The sequence below is a fragment of the Hydra vulgaris genome, chromosome 05, assembly GCF_038396675.1.
Source record: "Hydra vulgaris chromosome 05, alternate assembly HydraT2T_AEP".
NCBI classification, from domain to species: domain Eukaryota; kingdom Metazoa; phylum Cnidaria; class Hydrozoa; order Anthoathecata; family Hydridae; genus Hydra; species Hydra vulgaris.
Window position 1 is genome coordinate 34,170,861 of NC_088924.1, and position 22,160 is coordinate 34,193,020.

Consider the following 22,160-nt stretch of genomic DNA (forward strand, 5'->3'; position numbering starts at 1 on the left):
TGTAAATATAATAAATATAATATATATAATAAATAATATATTAAGTATAATATACGTCAAAACAGAAAACACACAACTAACTAAATTAGAGGCACATTAATATACAATGAGAACATCTAAATTCCCCTTTGAACAGCTGCTCTGAAAATACTCGTTAAAGCAATAGCAATAATAGGCAACCAAACAATTCCCTTAAGAAAATTCTAGAATAAACAACTCCCGTGGAGACAGCCTATCTCTGCCAACCTGTCTCTAAAGTAAAACCACGAATAATAACAAAAAATAATTCCAATGAAAAACGTTATTAAACACACCTTAAAAATTACCTAACTTTTTTTCGTGAAGACATGCAAAGCTCTGATGCGTAAATAGAACAATAGGCCATTGAAAACCTACAACGATAGAACAATGGAATTTTAAAACTAGAAATTTTTCATTATCATATGAACACATTTCACTTTAAATAGATATCTACTAACAAGCGAAGTGGAAACATCATTAGTTACACTGTTACTTATACTGAAATTTTTCTAAGAAAATTGCCGAAAAATGTAATTCAAAACTTGACAGTTTTATCTTACAGTGTTTATTTATTAGGTTTGGTTTGTTTTCAAACCCATAACGCGAAGGTTTGTTTTATTTTCTAAATACTTTATTGTCTAAAATAGAACAATTATTTTCAGAGTCAAGAGACCTGTTGATAACATGAAACGAAACTATGCCAGTGGATGGGAAAAGAAGAAAAAATAAAAAGCCAAAGAACAAGAACTACAACGGTTGTCGGGTTCAATATTTAAATTTAATAAAAGGGCACTATCCCAGGCAAACAATGAAGCAGGGCCAGAGGAGGGCCCTGAATCTTTAGAAGGCCCAAGTACAAGCTATGCCAACGGAATGAACAAACAAGCAATGAAGAACAAGAAAAAGGAGAAGAAGAACAATACAAAAGGCAAGAAGAAGAAAACATAACCAATTCGATACGTTCTGAATCAGACGCAAATTCAGTACACGAATCAGAAGATTTAACATTAAATTATGATGTTGGAAACTGACCCACTCCAATGCCAGATTATCTCAGAAATGATGTTATAAGACAAGACAGTGAAATTTACCAGAACTTGGAGGCGCCATTTGATCCGCTTCATAAACCAGGAGAAAATTCAAAGGGTCAAACAAGACATCTGACAAAAAACTGGTTTTACAAGAACCTTCCAAGTGGAGAACAGATTTTGAGGAAATGGATGGTCTATTCTCATGAAAAAAAATCACTGTTTTGCTTTTGTTGCAAGTTGTTTGATAAGAAAGATAATCCAACGTCCAAATCAAGTTTCATCACAGAATTCAATAGTTGGTGGAAATTGAATCCTAAAGTATCAGATCACGAAAACTCTGAATTGCATATTAACAATTTAGAAAAATGGAAAACACCTGAAGCAAGGCTTCTCCAAAACAAAACCATCGACGCTGCTCACCAAGACGTAATGGAAAGAGAGAAGAAGAAATGGAGAGACATTTTGCATCTTAGATTTGCATTTTGCTCTTAGATATAACATCTTTTTTGGCAAAGCAGAACTTGCCTTTTCGAGGCCACAGGGAAGACTTTGCTTCTGAAAACCGTGGTAGTTTCTTGGAACTTGTCAGCCTCCTTTCAAACTATGACCCTGTTTTAAAGGAGCACAGCATACGGCTTCAGCAGTCATTGGAATCAGGATTATCTATCGCCTGCAGTGCAATATGAATTTATAACTCTTTTAGGCGATGCTGTAAAACAAGAATTAATCTGTGAAATCAAGAAAGCTAAATTCTATGGCATATTGTTTGACAGCACGCCAGATATATCCCACACTGAACAAATGAGTCAGGTCATAATTTATGTGAATATTGACAACAGGAACGTGCAAGTGAAAGAATCATTTCTATGTTTTATTCCTCTAAGTGGGAAAAAGACAGACTCCATAACACAGGAAATTGTTCAGTCTCTTGAAAAGGACGGCTTGGATTTAAAGCTTTGTCGAAAGCAAGGATACGATAATGCCACGACAATGTCTGGCATTCATAAAGAAGTACAAACCAGAATTAAAGAATTTAATCCAAAAGCAATATTTGTGCCTTGTGCTAACCATTCGCTTAATTTATGTGGCGTACATGCTTTTGGTAGTGTTTATGTTTGTGTCACATTTTTTGGAACTTTGGAAAGTGTGTACACGTTTTTTTCATGTTCAACACATAGATTGGAGGTCCTAAAAGAATCCGTTGGAGTGACAGTGAAAAGACTTAATGATACCAGGTAGAGTGCTCATCATGATGCCGTGAAACCAATCTTCAAACATTTCGAAAAGTTGGTTAAGGCTGTGGAAAAGCTTTGTGATGCTTCTGAATAGATACGAGAGGAGCAGCGGAGGTGTTGATGACAAACATTTATAATTTCGATTTCCTTTGCTTCTTGCATTTTTGGTACCACATTCAACTCGAGGTAAATCATGCCCAAAAATATCTTCAAATCGAAGGTATTAGCTTGGAAAAGTGTGTTGTGAAGCTGAAAAGCTTGAAGACCTTTTTAGTAGAGAGTCGAGAAGTTCTGGTCCATAATGCTGTAGAATATGCGACCCAGACTTGTGCTGAAATGGGCCTTGATATTGAAAGCAGAAAACGCAAGCAAGTGAAGAAGATGATGCCAGGAAAAATTGCTAAAGATGCAGGTTTAACTCCACAGGAAGAATTGAAGCGTGCTATGTTCGAGTGCATTGACCACTTTCATGTAGAATTAGAAAAACGTTTGACCTCGATGAACACTGTATATGAAAAGTTTGCTGTTGTACACACAGGTAATCTTTTGAAGGCAACTGATGAAGAAATTGTAACCTATGCCCATCAGTTTTCAGAAACTTTCAATGATGTAGAGGAGGAAGAAATGCTGCCTGAAGTAAAGAGGCTGAGAAGGCATTTGATCATCGAAATGGACTTTCGCGAATCGTTGCCAAACGTGACTGAAGCTCTTAAACTGTTTCTAACTATATGTGTGTCCGTGGTTTCTTGTGAGAGGAGTTTTTTAAATTTGAAATTAATTAAAAATTCCGCTCTACAATGATCCAGTCTTGTTTGACGAGCTTGGCCATAATATCAGTAGAAAACGAAATTGCAAAACATGTGAATTTTGATGAGTTAATCAAACGATTTGCAGAAGTCAAGGCTCGCGAGAAAGCATTTTAATGTATTTCTAGAGGTAACTCTTTGCTGTAAATCTGTTTTTTTTACTGTCCATTGTACATCATTGTATTATCATTTAAAATAAATAATCAAAACTAATGTTTTAGTCATTTGTGTACATAAATGAATGTCTATAAGTGATAAAATGGCGTTAATGGATATATATATATATATATAAACATATAAGCTGATAAATAATGATAAAGATGGTATTTGCTAATTTTGTTTATTACAAACGTTTTCAAAGTGGAGAAAGATAATGTGTTATACATACATTCATTAATGTAGTCTATATATATATATATATATATATATATATATATATATATATATATATATATATATATATATATATATATATATATATATATATATATTTAGGCCCCATTTACCAAGTGCCGCCCTAGGCCCCAAAACATGTTGGTACGCCACTGAACTACCGTTTAAGGAGAATCATCTTTTGTTATGCGATAATTATAATTTATGTTTAAAGAGATCCAAATCATTAAAGAAAAAGTTTTTAAATGATGCAAAATTATTTGATTTATATAATGATATTATAAAAGAGCAATTATTAAATGGAACGGTAGAGCAAGTTTTAAGTAATAAATCTAAGGTCGGACTTGTTCATTACTTACCTCATAGACCAGTTATAAGGAACGATAAAGATACTACTATGATGCGCATTGTATTTGATGCGAGTGCGACAAACTCAGATCCCTCGCTAAATGATTGTTTACATTCAGGTGCTTCTTTAACAACTTCTTTAACATATGGAGTTTTGATACGTTTTCGTGTAAATAAGATAGCATTTATTGCAGATATTGAAAAAGCCTTTTTGAACATTTCAATATCTGAGAAACATTGTAGTTTCATACAGTTTTTATGGTATAAAAATGTTAATAATTTGAAAATAAAAAATTTAAAAGATTATAAATTAGTAACATATAGATTATGTCGAGTTTTATTTGAGTCACTTCTTCTCCTTTTCTTCTTTCAGCAACTTTAATTAGCCATGCGGAGCGTTATTTAAGTACTGATCCAATAATTGTAAGTCGATTACTAAATTCTATTCACGTTGACGATTTGAGTTTTTGCTCTGATTCTGTAAATGAATGTTTTAAGTTTTATGAAAAATGTCGGCTAGGTGAAGCTGGTTTCAATTTAAGAAAATTTGAATCTAATTCGGTTAAGTTAAATAAGTTAATAAATGAAACGAATTTTCAGAGTCAAAATATTACTAAAGTATTAGGTTTAACATGGAACAAGAAATTAGATTTATTTGTTTTATCGTTTTTTGAATTATTTAAGATTCCTTTTCCAACAAAAAGAGATGTGCTTAGTTTTACAGCAAGTTTTGATCCCTTGGGACTAATAAACCCAGTAATTGTGCGTTTAAAAATTCTATTTTAACAAATTGTATATCTAAAATAGGAGGGGATTGTAAAATTAATAAAGATTTATTAAAAGTATGGCTAGATATTTATAAGGATTTAGGTTCTGTGCAGTCAATTTATGTACCCATGTATTATTTTTTTTCGAAATCGAGCGTTAGCTGCACGCGGTTTGAACTTTATGGTTTTAGTGATCTAGTTTAAAAGCCTTAGGGTGTTGTATATATATATAAGATGTATTTTAAAGGAGAACGAGAAGTGCTCCTCTCTTGCTAAGTAAATGTACAATACCTCGATTAGAATTAAAAAGTTGCTTACTGCTTGCAACACTTATGTCTAAAGTAGTTAAGGAACTTTCATCAATCATTCTTATTTCTAAAGTTAAATTATTTTCAGATTTTTATATTTGCTTACATTGGATAAAAAATTCTTATAAAATTTATGAAACATTTATTCAAAATCGTTTTGAAAAAATTAGAGATTAATTTGACTTTTCTTTTTGGGATTACGTCGAAACATATCGTAATCCTGCGGATATTATATCACGAGGTCCAAGTATTGAAAATTTAACTAACAATCAGTTATGGTTTAATGGACCCGAATTTCTTTATACTCCAGAGATTTAGCCTTCCTTTGATCAAAATAAATTAATAAACCCTCCAGAGAAAACAAAAATATTAGTAATAACTAATGAACTGTTCATAGATTTAAAATTTATGGGTATAACTTATTTTAATTTATATAGTAACAGCTTATATTCTAAAATTTGAATCTTGCTTAAAAAATACGCAAGTACGAAAAGACAATCTTTTACTTTTTTTTTTTTAATTAATAAACAAAATAATTTGTATTAAATTTATCCAACAAAATATATATAGTTCTAAGATTATAAACAACTAAAAAATGATTTAGAATTTTTCTTTGATAGCGAAGGAATAATAAGATGCAGGGGGCGATTAGGAAATGCTCCAATTAGTTACAATACTAAATTTCCAATATTCTTCCAAATATCTTCCAAAGGAAAGTCTTTTTACTGAATTGATTATTTTACATTGTCATGAAAGTGTTAAGCACAACGGTGTAAAAAAAACGCTAAACCAATTAAGAATGGTATTTAGGATTCCAAAAGTAAGAAATTTGATTCAAAAATTAATTAAAAAATGTTTTTTGTGTCGAAGGTACGAAGGCAAAATTTATAGTTATCTTGATGTTCCACCTTTAAGTAGAGCAAACGGTGACTATGTTTTTAAGTACACAGAAATTGATTACTGTGGCCAATTATTTGTGAAAAATATATATTCTGAAGGAGAAATATTAAAGTGTTGGATACTTTTAGCTTCTTGTGCTAGTACACGTTTTATACATTTAGATATTGTTCCTGATTGTTCAGCATTGGCGTGTATTTGATAGTTGCGAAGACTCATTCCTAAATTTATCGCACCCTATGAAATTATTAGCGATAATAGATCGTAAGCCAATGAAACAGAAAATTTGCATCCTCAAGAGGCATTTTATGGCACTTCAATGTTGCAGCCGCTCCGTAGTGGGGAGGATTCTCAAGAGTCAAGAGAATTCTCAGAAAAGTATTGAAAACTGCAAAATTATCTTACGAAAAAATACTCACAATTCTTGCAGAGTTTGAAGTCGTTACGAATAATCGTCCTTTAACATTTTCGTATAAAAGAACCGGGAGACGAACCGTTATCTCCTAATCATCTCGTGTTTGGCAAATGAATAAGCTCAGAAAATTTTTTAATAAAAAACAGTTATATAAATATGGACATAAAAAAGCGCGTTGTACATAGAAGCTTTATTTTAGAACATTTTCGGAATAGGTAGCGCAATCAATATTTAACAGAGCTCCGCAAATTTCATAATAAAAATTTCATGGAAATTAGGCATTGTTGAAAAACTTTTACCGTCAACAAACGGACAAGTGCGTGCAGCTTTTCATCACAATAACATCTCTTAGAACATTGAATCTTGATTTGCTTGTTGGTTTAACTTTAAAGGACTTTCCCATTTATTATTTATTTTCTATTGCAAAGGAATATCAAAACACACTTTTGTATATTTCACTATCAATATTCACTAATTTTTCTGTTTTAAATAACATTGTTTCAAGATGTTGAATATAAAGTTTAATATCAAATTTAAGAAAAGTGAACATTATTTTAGCCCTCAAATATTTAAGTTTAGCAATATTAAAGTTAATGCACTTATAAAATACATAAATTGTACAATTTATGACATGCAGTTAAAAATGAAATTTCTTATTATCGACCAAACGTAAGAAAATATTCAAGTTAACCTCAATTAGGGCATCCAATACCGGACCAAAAATGAAATACCGGTTTTTCGGTATTAGGTTAAGTTAAAACCGATATACCGGTATTTACAATTACTAAAAAAAAAATTCATTAAAACCCAAAGCAACAATTAAACGGTTTCAAAACTTCATTTTTTAAGTTAAAATAATATATATAATTAATTAATTTGAAACAAAAAACATAAAAAAGTTATTTATTACTAAATAGGCTCGCAAAAAACATAAATTATTTAAAGTTTCATCATTTAAAGATGATCGAATTTTCGTACATAACATTCCAGATGAAAAGAAAGCCCGTTCAGCTTCTACGCTCGTTGGGGAAATAGTTAAAATATAATCGTAGACCAACGTCAATTTGGTACCACGTGTACCGTCTTCCTCAAATATAGAATGTTCTTTTCGTACCATTTTAGTCTAATCGTTAATATTTCGCTTTGTTTTTGGTACTGTTTTCATTTTCATCTTAATATTTATGGCGATGTCTAGCTGCTCCTTTAATGTCAAGCTCAAAGGTTTGTCATCGCATATTATGGTATCTTCGTCATCATCTGTTTCTGTAGGGAATGCTGTAGTTTCAGTTTGCACGGATGAGAGCCGCTGGATAAGATGCACAATTAAATTTACCAAAGCAGTTTTAGTTAGCCGATCAAGTATGATATCTGAACCAAAATTATTTTGGGCTTGATCTCCTTTATGAAGATATTGTATGAGATAAGATAAATTTGTGCGTCTTTCTTTTATTCTTTTAATTAAGGAGGTCTTCATATTGTTACTTAAAGGTCCTACGCCTAAATTTTGCTGCATAAATACCAGGGTAGCATCAGCTTATAGTAGATTAGTGTCTCTCCAACATAAAGCCTCTACAGCCAATTTCACTGGTAACAACATAGAAACTGTTGATAATAATAATTCTAATTCAGATTCCGTAAAATTAATATTCAAGTTTAAGTCAATCAGGGCTTTTTAAATAGAATTTTTTAGTTTATAAAAACGCTCTAGCATAAAAAGTAAGCTGTTCCATCTGGTCTTATTACCTAATATTAATGACAGGTTATTACACTGTTAAGTTTTTACATAAACTTTGCTTATCAATGGAGCCAAATTATTTGCAAGTTCATTTGAATTTGGTGAGCTCTGAAAAATCTTTAGTCCGTCTAAATGGTCTTCATTATATTCATCGGAAATCTCAGCAGCACTATCTTCATCAGATTCAAAATAATCATCTGTCGATTCCACAATTGTTATTTTATACAAGACGTCAACTACAGCCAAATGGATTCCATGGGTTAGACAAAGTTGTTGGTCGATGGACATTAATCGGCCTACTTTCTTCGTAACCGAAGCACCATCTGTGGTAATACATACAATATCGCGATCAATTTTTAAGTTGCGTTCTTTCAGTATGTTTTCAATTAACTTAACTCACATTTCTGCTGGGAAATGTCCATTAACTCTTGCTACACCCAAATTCCAAAATCTATTTCAAGAATAAACATTAATGTTCAAATAACGTCTATTTTTTACCGAAGTCCAGTCGTCAAACGTAAGACTAAATCAATTTCCTTGACGTTGAAGTTCAGATAATTCTTCTATTATTGAATTTCGAATTTTAGTAGCATATAACTATTTGGCGAATGGATTCAGATGATTTTGGCACATCAAAACCTCGAGCTACCAGTGATTTTCTTAGCTCATTAGATGTTATAAAAACTCTGATTGGCAAGCCATTGGTGGCCGTCATTTTAGCTAAAACATTTGGCAGTGTATCTTCGTCTTCGTTTTTCGTATAAAAAGTTGTAATTTTATTTCAGGGCCTAACGAGTTGCAAATCAGGCGTAGTCGAAACACCAGCAGTAGATGGCGAAGTTGAAACTTCAACTTGATAAAGTTTCAATAAATTTGTTTGGTGAGAAGTCCTTAAATGTGTATGGAGCCCACTAGTCGAGCCACCACAGGTCTTCATTTCTCAAGCACATTTTTTACATTTTGCTGCAGCTCCAGACTTTTCGTGCAAAAAGTAATTCCACACAGAGTTTTTGTCCTGAAGTCCTTTTTTAAAATCTTCAAATACTTTTGGTTTATCACCCATGGCAGCACGTTTTTGAATACTATAATTTGCAAAATATAAAAAATAATATTGAAATACAAAATAAATAAATATTAAAAATTTATAAAAATGAAGATAAAGATATGCACTTATATGAATTTAATATAATTATATGAATTACATATTGAATTATATGAACTTTTCATATGATTATATTTTATTTTCAATAATGTGTTATACTTTAAACTGACTGCGAATCATAAACAAAAATACACATATATATACACATCATTTCGCAATCGCAATTTCCAAGCAGTCTTAAAAAGCGTGCTTATACAAGCCTATAAGTCATTACTTCCAAAATCGTTTTCTATTTTGAGAAGTTGTTATTATAAGCACGTGCAAACCAGTGATTACGAAATATCAAATATCAGACGAGATTTAAAACATGAAAAAAAATATAACATCTCTATATTATATGAATAAAAAAACATAACTAAATCTGTAATAGAGATGTAGTTATGTTTTCATATTATATAGAGATGTTTTTAGGTTTTTTTATCTTGCCTATGAATACGTGTGTGTTAAAATATTTTTTCTTTTTAAATTTATTCTTTGTCTATATTTGTTGTTGTTATATTTACAAATATATATAAAACAAATAAAATGAAGCACAACACAACAAAGTTACAAAAAACAAAGTGAAATTTTTTTTGTTATCCATTTTTATAATCAAAGTTTTTTTTCTGTGATATTTTCATGCTTATAACTCTCTAAAAACGTCTGTGTCAAAACATGCACGAAGTCTAATGGAACAGTTTCTGTGCGATGAAAAAAATAATTGTAATACCGGTATATACCGGTATTGAGAACTCGGTATCTGTACTAAAAAAATGGCCGATAAACCGGGATACCGGTTTGCCCTAACCACAATTCAGACCGATTTAGAGACGATTCTACAAATAAAATAAGGGGAGGGGGGTTGAACCCTTAAAAGTACCGACTGCTTCCTAAAAAAAAATTATGCGAAAATTTTATATAAATAATAAAATAATAAAAAAAAATCATTTAAAAAACAAATTTTTCATAACAAAAACCTAAAAACAAATTTTTCATAACAAAAACCCCATAACATAAAAAAAGAATCTTTTAAATATCAACTATCTTTAATTAATTGGAACATGGGTGCGGATTCACAACTTTTGCGTAACTCTTGCGTAGCTGAGCAAAAGTTACGAAAAACTTACGCAAAATATTTTTTGCGTAACTATTTGGTATTCACAACTTTTTCGCAGCATTTGCGTAAAGTTAAGGTTGCGCGTGAGTTACGCAAAACTTAGGCAAAAACTTACGCAAAAACGTACCCAAAATTTAAGGCAAATATTTTATAACTATTTGTATAAAGGAAGTAGTTAGTATAACTAATTTTTTTTTTTATTAAGACACACAGGGCAATAAAAGTACAAACTCAAAGATATATTTGTTGAAAAATAATGTCACGTTTCAAATAGGGCGGGGAGAGATTGTTTAAAATGTTACATATACAAAGAAGGGAGTCAAAAAACAGCAAAAAAGTGTTTCTTTGTATTTGAATTGCCCCATATAGCATATACACGCAATTAATTTTAAAAGTAATAGCATATATAGCATAAACATTCTTTCAATCTATTTTGAGTATCTATTAGCAAAATAATCAAAATAATTAATAATTGGATTAAAAATGAAACAAATAGGAGTCGGTTGGTTTTTTAAATGAGATATCGGTTATTAACAAAATGCTACACATCTATTATTTTAAATATAAATATTACAAGCACTCATTAGGAAATAATTCGGGCATATTTATTCAAATCCAAATGGGTAATATAAATTGTATTATCCTTGGCTTATATAAGATAATTATTCGGCTTCCTGTATGATGTTATCAGTGAATGCCCATTAGTTTTATTCAACCCTAACTCTAAACTTGCAGCGAACCTTATTTGTAAACATTACTGGCTAAATAAACTAGCTAAAATATGCAGAAAACTAGCATTTGAAAGAACTTTTTTTCTATTTTTAATATAAAAAGAAAAACAACATGAAATTGATATTTTGAGTCATTTTTTTTAGGCCCATACCGGTCCTATAGTACCAAAAAAGGTCTGGGTTCACCCCTGATCAGATCATGCAACTTATCTTGCATTGCTTCAGGAAGTTAAAATAAAGTACTTTAGTTAAGCATAAAATTTCGCGTTCATAATATAATGGAAGTGCTAAACTCAAGTGTTTTTTTTTAACTTCTTGTTTTCATTCTTACTTCATATACCCTAAGGTATAAGAAAACATCATGAAAATAGTTAAATTTTTTTTTCAGTGGTCTTGTTTTATCATATAATTGACTAAAATCAAAAACACTTTTATTTGCAATAGGGAATGACAGTTTCATCAAATAAAGAAATTGCTTCAATAAATTCAAGAAATACATTTGATTGCATTCTAGTATATTTGAAACTATTTATAAACAAAATTTCTATTGTCAGAAATACAAGGAACATTTTGAAAACATAAGCAAAAGTTCAACAACTTTTCCATAACATACTATGAAAAATACATTGTACTTTTCATAATATGTTATGGAAAATATTTCAGTTGTATTAATTAATAAAAGTTGAGTTTGAATTAAAACCCACTGGTTTTTTGTAAATTTTTTTTCAGTGATATTTCAGATTGAGAATTTATGGTACCATACTTGCACGAATTAAAATATGATTTTTATATTTGATGGATAGCATAAAGTTAACTCTGTGAATCAGGTACATGCAGTATAAAAAAGTTTAACTCTTTGACAGAGCAAGTATTGATTAAATCATAACAACAAGTATTGTAGTATGTTTTCAAGACACCAAATACAGTATAATCTAATAGCTACAACCAGTGTGAACAATATGATTTCATCTTAAGAGTTGTAATACTATTTTCAACAGCAACAGATAATAATTTTACTGAATTGTGAAAAGCACTATCACTCCATTTGGACTAACTGGTTGATCAAGGAACTTTTTATGGAATTTCTGCTCTTTGCAATAACAAACTATACCAATGAGATTTCATATAGATATACAAAAAAATCTACCAAAACGATTTAAACTATAAAAGAATATGTTTATTATTTGCAAATAACAATATTATTTACCAAGAAATTAGGCTTTAAAAAACAATGCTCTTTTTTTTTAATAATTTAAATTATCCGTAGATATTAATAATATCTCCTGATAATTGAAATATTTAAAAACAGAGCATTATTATTCAAAATAATCTTAATATTGTTAATACCTTTGGATAATTGAAATTATCGAAAAATATAGCATCATAATTCAAAGTAAGTTTAATATTTAGATTATAATACTTTTTTAATTCAATAACCTGATTACTCAGAGATTTTAGCATTAATGTATTTGGAAATAGTCTTGTTCTCATTTATAAATAGAATAAAAAAATGGATATTTGAGAAACCAATAAATTGATTGCATATTTTTGTGAATATTGTATCTATATTAGGACAAATATTTTCTCTCACAAACAGAGAGAGTGAGAAAGTGAGTCTCTCTCTCTCTCCTTATGCTAGTTATGCAAGTTAAAGTATATACTTCAATAATATCATTGTATATATTTCTGTATAATATAGTATAGATAGTATAGATACAACCATAAGTTAATATAGTATGGATACATCATTATGATGTATCCTTTATCCTTACGATGCATCATTATGATGTATCATCATTATGATGTATCATTATGATATGATGATCATATAGCATTGATGTATGACAATAACTAGTTATTAAGTTAATTTATTTAATAAGTTATTGGCATACTGCAAAACTTTATGATATATCTGTACTATGGTCGCTCTCGTTGTTTTAGCTAGGCTATGAGAGAGTGAACCATCCATTATATAGATTGTGTGTATATTTTTTTAACCTTATATTTAAGGTGAAAACAAGTTTTATAAAACAAGTTTATGTAGTACATCTAAATTTTTGGTAAATATACTGCTATTGTTGTTGTTGTTAAAAAAAAACTATAGTTGTATTATTTAAATAAATAACTTAACGTATAGCAGTATAAAATTAAGATAAAATTATATTTTATCGGCAATAACAAACAAAATCTGAAATCTTTTATAATAATAAAAACGTCATTTTTAAATATTATTAGATGATTTAAAGTTACGCAAAACTCAAGTCAGAAAATAGCAGACGTAACATTTCTTGCGTAAAGTTTGCTTAGCACTTTTTAGGAAAATGTTGTGAATACCGTTTTTTAGACTTTTTGCGTAAGTAAAAACTTACGTAAAAACTAAGGAATTTTGTAAGTTTTTGTTTACGCAAGGTTTGTGAATACCACTTAGCGTAACTTTGAACTTAAGCAAAACTTACGCAAACTTTACGCAAATTTTGGACTTACGAAAGTGTTGTGAATCCGCACCATGATTAACTTTTCTGAAGACCTTAATTTAGTATACAAATCTTTTTTTAATATTTTTTATAAAATTTATTACAAACATAAAAAAACTAAATCGCCATGGATTACTAAGGGTATTCTATAGAATACACTTAGTAATCTATGGCATTTTTTTATTTTTGTAGTTTTTATAAAATTTTCTAAAATTAAAAAAAAACTTTATATTAAATATTTAAAATTAAAAACAACTGAGAATCAGACCATTTATAAAAGTTATTTAAGATTATTTAAAAGCCGAAAGAAAATTTCAAAAAAAAAATACTACACTGATTTACTTGAAAAATACAAATTAAACTCAAAACGTACTTGGCAACTTATAAACGAAATTACTGGTAACACTCAAAAAATATTGCAATGTTTTCCCTCAGTCATTAAAGTGGATAATAATATCTTGATCAAAAAACAATTGCTACCGAATTTAATAAATATTTTATATCAGTTGGACCAAACCTTGCCAAAAAGATTTTGAGCCCTAAAAAATTAATAAAGGAAACATATGACCCTCTAGACCCGTATCTAGATTTTTTTGATTGACCTTTTGAAGAGTTTAAAAGTATTTAAAAAAAGCAAAAATTATTCTTATATTTAAAGAAGGAGAAAAAACTAATGTAAAGCACTACCGTCCAATTTACATCAACTCTGTTTTTTCTAGAAATTTCCGAAAGAATTTTGTACAACAGAATATACCATCACCTTTTAGCAAAAAAAAAATTATATAACATGTCATGTTTCTTGGGATAGTATAAATAAAAGAAAACTTAAATCTCTTTATCTTCAGCAGAAGCATGTTAACGTCTTATATATTTTAAAGTCCGTTATACTCCTGCCAAGCCTCTATTATTTGAAATAAAAGTTTTTAATATATTTGAGCTTAATATTTTTAATATTCTTTGTCTTATGTAAAAAGTAACCCCAATTCAACACCAATTTCATTCCATTACTTGTATTCACCAAAATATAAAAATAGATAGATTTCACGCAATGATAATTTTATTAAGCAGCCCATTTTTCAAACAACTTTTGTATTAATATTGCGGACCCTTTTTATGGATAAAATAGTTTTTTTTAAATTTAACTAAGGATTTTATTCATCAAAGTAAATTCATTAAAATGAAAGTCTAAAGTACTTCTTTTAACAATCGAAGATTTAATAATATACTTCTGACATTTTTTAGTGATCTTCCGTTTTCCCTTCTATTTAAACATGAGTTTATAAAAATTATATATTTATCATTAACAACCGTAATCTATTTAATAGATGTAACGCATCTTGTATTTATTGTGTGATATTTTATTTATTTTTTTATTTTTATTATTTTTATTTTTTTTTTGTTTATCTTCAAGAATACTCTTAAAAAAAGTTTCTTACTTCGTTACGTATTCTTGTAAATATCTTATAAATTTTAACGCGTACATTTCTTAGCGGTACTCGACGACAAGATCGTACTGTCTTTTACGAGTCCCCGCGTTCTTTTATTTTTTAATAACGATCATTATATATATTATTATTGTAACAAAATGCTTATTTAAAATGTAATAATAATAAAGAATATCCGGCTAGCCGACTAAATTTCTTAAAAAACCGATCATAACTTGAAAATCACTTACTTTTGGTGACCAGCCCGTATAATCGCCTTTTGACAGATTATGTACTGATTTTCAAGTCAATAAGACTAAATTTTTGAGGAATTACAATTTTTAGACATATTCGGCTACAAATATAGGACCAGATTCAAGTTCCCATCGTAAAATCAAATTAAAAACTAATTTTGATATTAATGTCTTTAATCAAAAAATATATTTGGCTATTTCCACGATGGAAGAGATAAATTTCGTGTTTAAAAATATCTTTTTCCAAAAGGTTTTATTTCTTTAATCATAGTTTAAACACCTTAAAATTATTGTTAAAATAAATTTTGAGTAGAAAATGTTTGAACCGAGTAGATAAATTTGATGAATGTTAGCAACTATTTGTTCTTTTTATTATTCGAAAAAGTGAGTAAAATTTGAGGGCGTGTTATTGCAATATTTTTAACAAAACATATCCATATTTTTGTTTAGAAAGAATCTTTGAGATTACATATATGTCTTGAGTAAAAAAACTTTTACTCTTTAAAAATAATTCAAGTGTTTTTTTGTCACATACACATCTGCAAAAATTACGTTGCCTCACTGAACTAAAAGCTAAAAAAGTTTAATTATCACAATGAAATTATGCTTTATGGCGAGGTTTTTTTAGAAATTATATATTTTAATGTAAACTTTTAATCATAACTAAAAAAAAAAATTGGTCAAAAAGCATTGTATTAACATATAGTTATAGTTTAAAAGCTGTTACGTCACTGAACACATCGACGGGATAATTAGCGTTTCATAAAATAGCGCAGTAAGGAAGTCAAAATATCATCCAAAAGTTCAGATTTCGTTGTGGGTTTTCAAATTTTTCAAATTCGAATAAATTTTTGCATTTTAGTATTGTGAAGGGCTATTAGTAAATATTAGTAATTTTTTGGATTTATGTTAACATTTTCTTATAAAGTTGTAAATTTTTAAGAAATGGAATCAAAATTAGAAGTAAATAAAAAACGTTATGCAGAATACCAAGCTAATTATGTTTCTCGGAATGCTGATAAAAAGAAAGAAATGTCCAGAGCTAGATCTACAAGATATCGAGAAAAATTGAAAGCCGATCCTAATAAAAAAGCAGCTTATGCTGCTAAAGCAAAATTAAGAGTTTTAAAAAGTCGCGCTTTAAAAAGAAAACTTTTAAATCAATATCAAAGACCAAGCTCATCTTTTAAAAACGTTCAACAAAGAGGAAAAGCATTGAAAAAAGTTTTAAAAGCACTACCAACTTCAAAGGAGAAACAATCTGAAATTCTTTCTATTCTTTCAAATAGCTCAAGCTTGTAAAGATAATTCGGGTCTACCTCCAGCATGTTCAAAGCTGTATGGTCTTTCTGAAAGCGATTTTTTAGCAGTTGTAAACTTTTATAATGAAGATGAAGTTTCCCAAATATCACCAAACAAAAAAGATGTCACTCGAATTCAATTATCTGACGGAAAAGCAAACAATATTCAGATACGTCATTTATATTATACGCTAAAAGAAGCTTTTGAGTTATTCAAGGAAAAGCATCTGCACATAAAAATTGGACTCAGTAAATTTGCGACCTTCGTCCACGCAATGTAAAATCAGTTACAAAATTTCCGCATAATGTTTGTGTTTGTAGTTTGCATGAAAATATGCGATTTGCCTTAAATGCATTAACAAAATCAATTCAAGCGCCTTCAATCAAAGTTGCATCTGAAATGATAAATAACTTTGTTTGTGAACCGTACACATACGATTGCGCCTATGACAAATGCGTTGCATGCAAAGGTATGAAACAGTTCGATAAACACTTGCAAACTTTTAATACATTTGGTTTCGAAGTATCCTGGGACGAGTGGAGAAAGCCTGAAACTAAAACATATGCAAACATTGAAAAAATTTCAAAAAAGTCTACTGTAACAGAACTCATCCAACACATATCAGCGATGCGTGATAAGTTCGTTAAATACGCATTTGTAAAGAAAAACCAATCAACAATTTTTAATAAACTGAAGGAGGTTTCGATGAGTGTTAATTCTGAAATTGCGGTAATCCAAGTTGACTGGGCTGAAAACGCTAGGTGTTTCTATCAAAATGAGCCACAAGCGGCTCATTTTGGTCAAAATCAAGTTTCTATCATGACCCTAGCAGTCTGGAACATTGAGTTAAAAACATTTGCCATAGTTTCAGATTCAACTGATCATACTAAGTCTTCCGTTATACCGTACATTGACAAAATCCTTCACTTTATTCCTGATCAAGTCAAAGAAGTACACATGTTCAGCGATAATGCCACTTCTCAGTTCAAAAACAAAAGCATTATGGCTGCAATGGTTGTGTTTGAAAAACGTTTTCATAAAAAATTCTTCTGGCATTTCTTTGCAGCGATGCACGGGAAAGGAGTGGCTGACGGAATAGGAGCTACTGTTAAGCGAATCGCAGCCCTGAGAGTTAAAACTAGTCAATACGAAATCAGGTCAGCAGCAGATTTTGCGTTAGCATTACAAGATTTGCAAATATCTGTAATTCATATGTCAGAAAACGATACAAGACAACAAAAAAATGAACTTGGATTCAGTTCAATTTTAAATTATTCAAGAAAAATCAAAGGTATATCAAAATCACATTATTTTTATGTTCAGAATGATAACGTTGTTCCGATGCTATTTTCACCTGAGTATAATTAAAATTTATTACAAAATAACAAAACTTTTTAAAATGATTTTAATTTCGTCTTTTTGTTTCGTCACTGAACGTTGCGTCACTGAACTGATAGTTTTTTTTCTGTAAAATAAAACAATATGAAAACTTTATTGTTTGTGGCTTTTTTTATGACTACCTTATTGCCAAATGAATAAATTACAACAAAAAAATCTAATAAGTCAAGCAAGAATTAAAATTTCAGCGAAAACTCTATTTAAAAGTATGCCGATAAAAAAACACTTTAATTTTTGCTATGTAGCAGTGTTATGTTAATACAATTGTGTTTAGTTTATATTATAAAATTTGAATTCAAGATTGATTTAGAGTAATAAAAAATTATTTTTGAGTTATAGAAAAATTTCTATTAAAAAAAATCTCTCCGCATGATGCGTCACTGAACTATGGAATTGGCCATTTATATTTACTAAATAGGTTTATTAATATTAATTAAAAAAAATTCTTTCGAAAAGATCTTGATTACAAGAAATAAACCTTTCATGGAAATAAACAAAAAGTTTAAAATCACCGATGTCCATTTCGCTAGTACTTATTCCAAAATATAGCAATTCGCATTTTGAATTTCAAAGTAAAGTTTTTTTGCAATATACGAAATTAGGGGTTTCGGATGTAACATATTGCGAAACGAGCGCTTTAACTACATGACGGTTCGAAGTCCATTATAAAACTTTGTTCCGAAATGCTAGAAATGTAAAAATTAAACATATTTATCTTTCAAAATGATTGTAATAAAATATTATTTTTAGAATCACAAAATATTAACAATATAAAATTTACATTTTGAAACAATGATAGAAAATCCAATTTATTTTGAAATGAATTCTTTCACAACAGTAACTTGCAAAACCGTCGTTTTGAAGTAAAAACCTGAAACACGTCATTATAGATTTAATTATGTTATTAAATTATGTTAATTATATGCTATTTACTTATAGATATTCATAAGTGTCAAATGTGTAAAGTTTTTAACTATTGGTATTCATAATTTATAGTTCTAAAATGTCACAAGGGATGATCATGTAGATGCTCCAATAATTAACAATTAAACTATCAGGTTAATTAATCAAATCATTAGATTTGATTAATTAACCTGATAGTTTTACCTTTTTTTTTAATCTCCATATTTTTGGCTATTAAAATGTATTGGTATAAATTTGCTTTACAAGGTGAAATGCCCAAAAGAAAATAGTGGGAAATAAATTTGTCTGACTATTCAAAAAGCAACATAACTTTGACATTTAAAATCTGTCTATAAAATAATATGTCGTTATGTTTTTAGGATTTGTAAAATCTGATGCAGGGGCGAATCTAGTAATAAAATGAGGGGGGAAAATCCTTAAAAAGTACATACTGATTTCAAAATAAAAAAGAAATTTTCTTAAAATTTCTTTTTTATTTTGAAAATAAACTTAAAATTAACCGACTGAAATGTGTCAAATGCCTAACTAACCAACTATATTCTTTGAAAAATTGAATATATCTTAAACTTAGGGGGAATCCATAGATTAGCTCTTGATTTTATGATCGCTAATTAGCATGAAACTGCATGTTTAACGTAATGTATATATATATATATATATATATATATATATATATATATATATATATATATATATATATATATATATATATATATATATATATATATATATATATATATATTAATGGGTTGACTTTTCAAGTTTTTCACTTAAAAATGAATGGGTATATTTTTAAAATCTGACTTTATTAAATTTGTTTATAGAAATACATGCTTTTAGATCTTTAGTTGCAAAAACATCCTCCGTAGAAACATTTTTTATTTAATTTTTTTTTTAAACTAGCTAAAAAGGTAACCTTTTTTACGTTTTTTATATACTTTTTATTGTTTTGCATGATACGAATTATGGTAATATATATAATTTTATGTATAAATTATTTAAATTCATCAAATACTAATTGCTTCTGCAAGTGTCATCTTTAATTGTCGTTTGCTGTCCAAATAAGCGTGTTCAAACCAAGGTGATTATTTGGTGTTTACTAAAATCTACAATTAATATAACTAAAATAAGTTAATTATGTGTGCTTAAAATGTAAAATAGATTTAACTTTAAGCTTCATATGTTACTTACAATTATAATTAACGTATAATTTATATTTTAGAAATATCAAGAATAAGCTCGCAGATAGCTGAAAAACCTGAAAATATCAAAGCCTGGTCTCAAAATCTAGTCCACTTTGAGAAATCAAAATCAACAAGATCTCACATACCCAAAGTTTTAGAGTCACTTGATAATTTGAATAAAATGCAAAAAGCTTATTTTGTTATTGGTCGGTTTATTTGCTTATCAAATTTAGAGAAGTCAGTTTATTTGAGATGTAAAAGAGTTGGCGGAGAATTATCTGATTTATGGCTCAAGCTTAGTTTACCAAAAATAAATGAAAAGCCTATAATAAAAAAAGTTCAAATTCTCATTAACAAATATCATTCAGTTACAAAATCTTAACAATGTCTTGAAGAAAAGTGGGATTATTTATTTGATATCACTAAAGTAAGTGGTAACTGGCTTAGCAACGAAGACAAAGCATTTTATTTCTTACAAGTGGATACTAATGGTCAAGTTGGTTATTTTACATTAAAAACTGTTAAAGTACATCCATCTAAGGATTGCAGGAAGAGACCTAGCATACCTGAAACAGATACAGTAGAGGTCAGTGACATCAATGAAGAAGGCTATGACCAAAATGATGAACAAGATTCTAGCTATATTCCTCCAGACAAAAAAGTTAAGAGAAAATATGAGAACACCACTGTGGCTGTTAGCTTAGTTAAGAAGTCAACACTAAGTGTTAAAAAACCAGCAGAAGTTTACAAAAAAAAAGGAGGTGAAACTTGCCATTTTTAAACTAGATGATGGGAAAGCTATTAGTATTTACAGTGGAATAGTTGAAGTGTTGGATAAATTTTAACTATGGAGTAGTATTAAAGTTATTATATCTGATACTACAAGTGTGAATAATGGGAGTAGAAATGGAGTTGTAATTCAACTGCAAAGAGAATTTGAAAAAAAAATCTTGAACCATTTTAATTTATTAGTTGTCAGCATCATGTGTTGGACACAATTTTGAAACATACTACGAATGAAATTCGCAACGAAGAAGTGTTAAAATCGCCAGAATTACATTACAAATTTATTGTAAACCTGAAAAAAAGTTATGAAAATTTGAAGTCAAGCTTTAAGCAAGGTGAACAAAATTTGTAAAGTAAAGACTAATAAATGAAGAGACAACATGGAGTTTTTGCTTGAGTTGGTACAAAGTTACCGATTCATGAAGGTGAATAGCAGCTTTCCAGCTATAAACTTCAAAGTTCTGCCACCATTGCACAATGCCAGATGGAATTCAAGAGCAATCTATGCCCTTCTGAATTTTATTTTAACTGAATCAGATAATAATCAATTGCGCTTGATTTGTGACTTGGTCTGATATATGGTTTTCTGAGATGCAATACTCAGAACATGAATAAAAATTCAGAACAAGCAATAACTTTAACTTCAGCCATGAAGACCTTGAAAAGATTTTGGTCACAGGAGCCCAGAAGAATACAAGGAATTCAGAGATCCAATATTTGTTATGCAAGAAATTCCTGTCAGAGATATAGGCAAAATGAACTACAGATTTATTCTGAAAAACAACTTTTAAATTGTAATTTGTTTTAATAAAAGTTATTTTATCAAAATAATTTGTTATTTATCTGCTAATTTGCGAATTTTTATGTATTTCTCAAACAAATACATATTTTTCTAATTGTGGGGAACGTTTTTGTAACTTGAGTCTATAAAAATTTTAAAATCGGTAAACTAATGTAGAATGTCATATTTTGGCACTATACCCAAGTATAGTTGTGAAAAAGTCAGCCCTTTAATATATATATATATACATATATATATATATACATATATATATATATATATATATATATATATATATATATATATATATATATATATATATATATATATATATATCTATATCTATATTTATAGACACACACACACACACACACACACACACACAAACAAACACACACACACACACACACACACACACACACGCACCAAAACACACACAAACATGCCTTAGATAAACGTATAGATGGTTGAAAAATCATTTAACAACATTATTTTTATTTAAAAAAATAAATAATAGCCTTTTTTTGTGTGTTTGTTTTAGATAAAAGTTTAATAAATGTTTTCCAGTCGTTTCCGTAAGTGCATGTTTTGAAATGCTCGTTTAGAAATGGATTGTTGCTAAAGTCTTCATTCGAAGTCAATCGTTTCACAAGTTTTTTTTCGCAAGTTAGAGTTAAAAAAAATTTTA

General features: G+C 28.9%; 1 protein-coding gene across 1 annotated transcript; it reads left to right on the top strand.

The window, feature by feature from the left end:
• The first annotated feature begins 2,623 nt into the window (after nt 1-2,623).
• On the top strand, nt 2,624-4,620 carry LOC136080340 (uncharacterized). The gene is made up of 3 exons (XM_065796957.1): nt 2,624-2,923; nt 3,701-4,073; nt 4,181-4,620. Exons 1-3 carry the CDS (start codon nt 2,624-2,626, stop codon nt 4,618-4,620), a joined length of 1,113 nt encoding a protein of 370 aa, XP_065653029.1.
• The last annotated feature ends 17,540 nt before the right edge of the window (nt 4,621-22,160 follow it).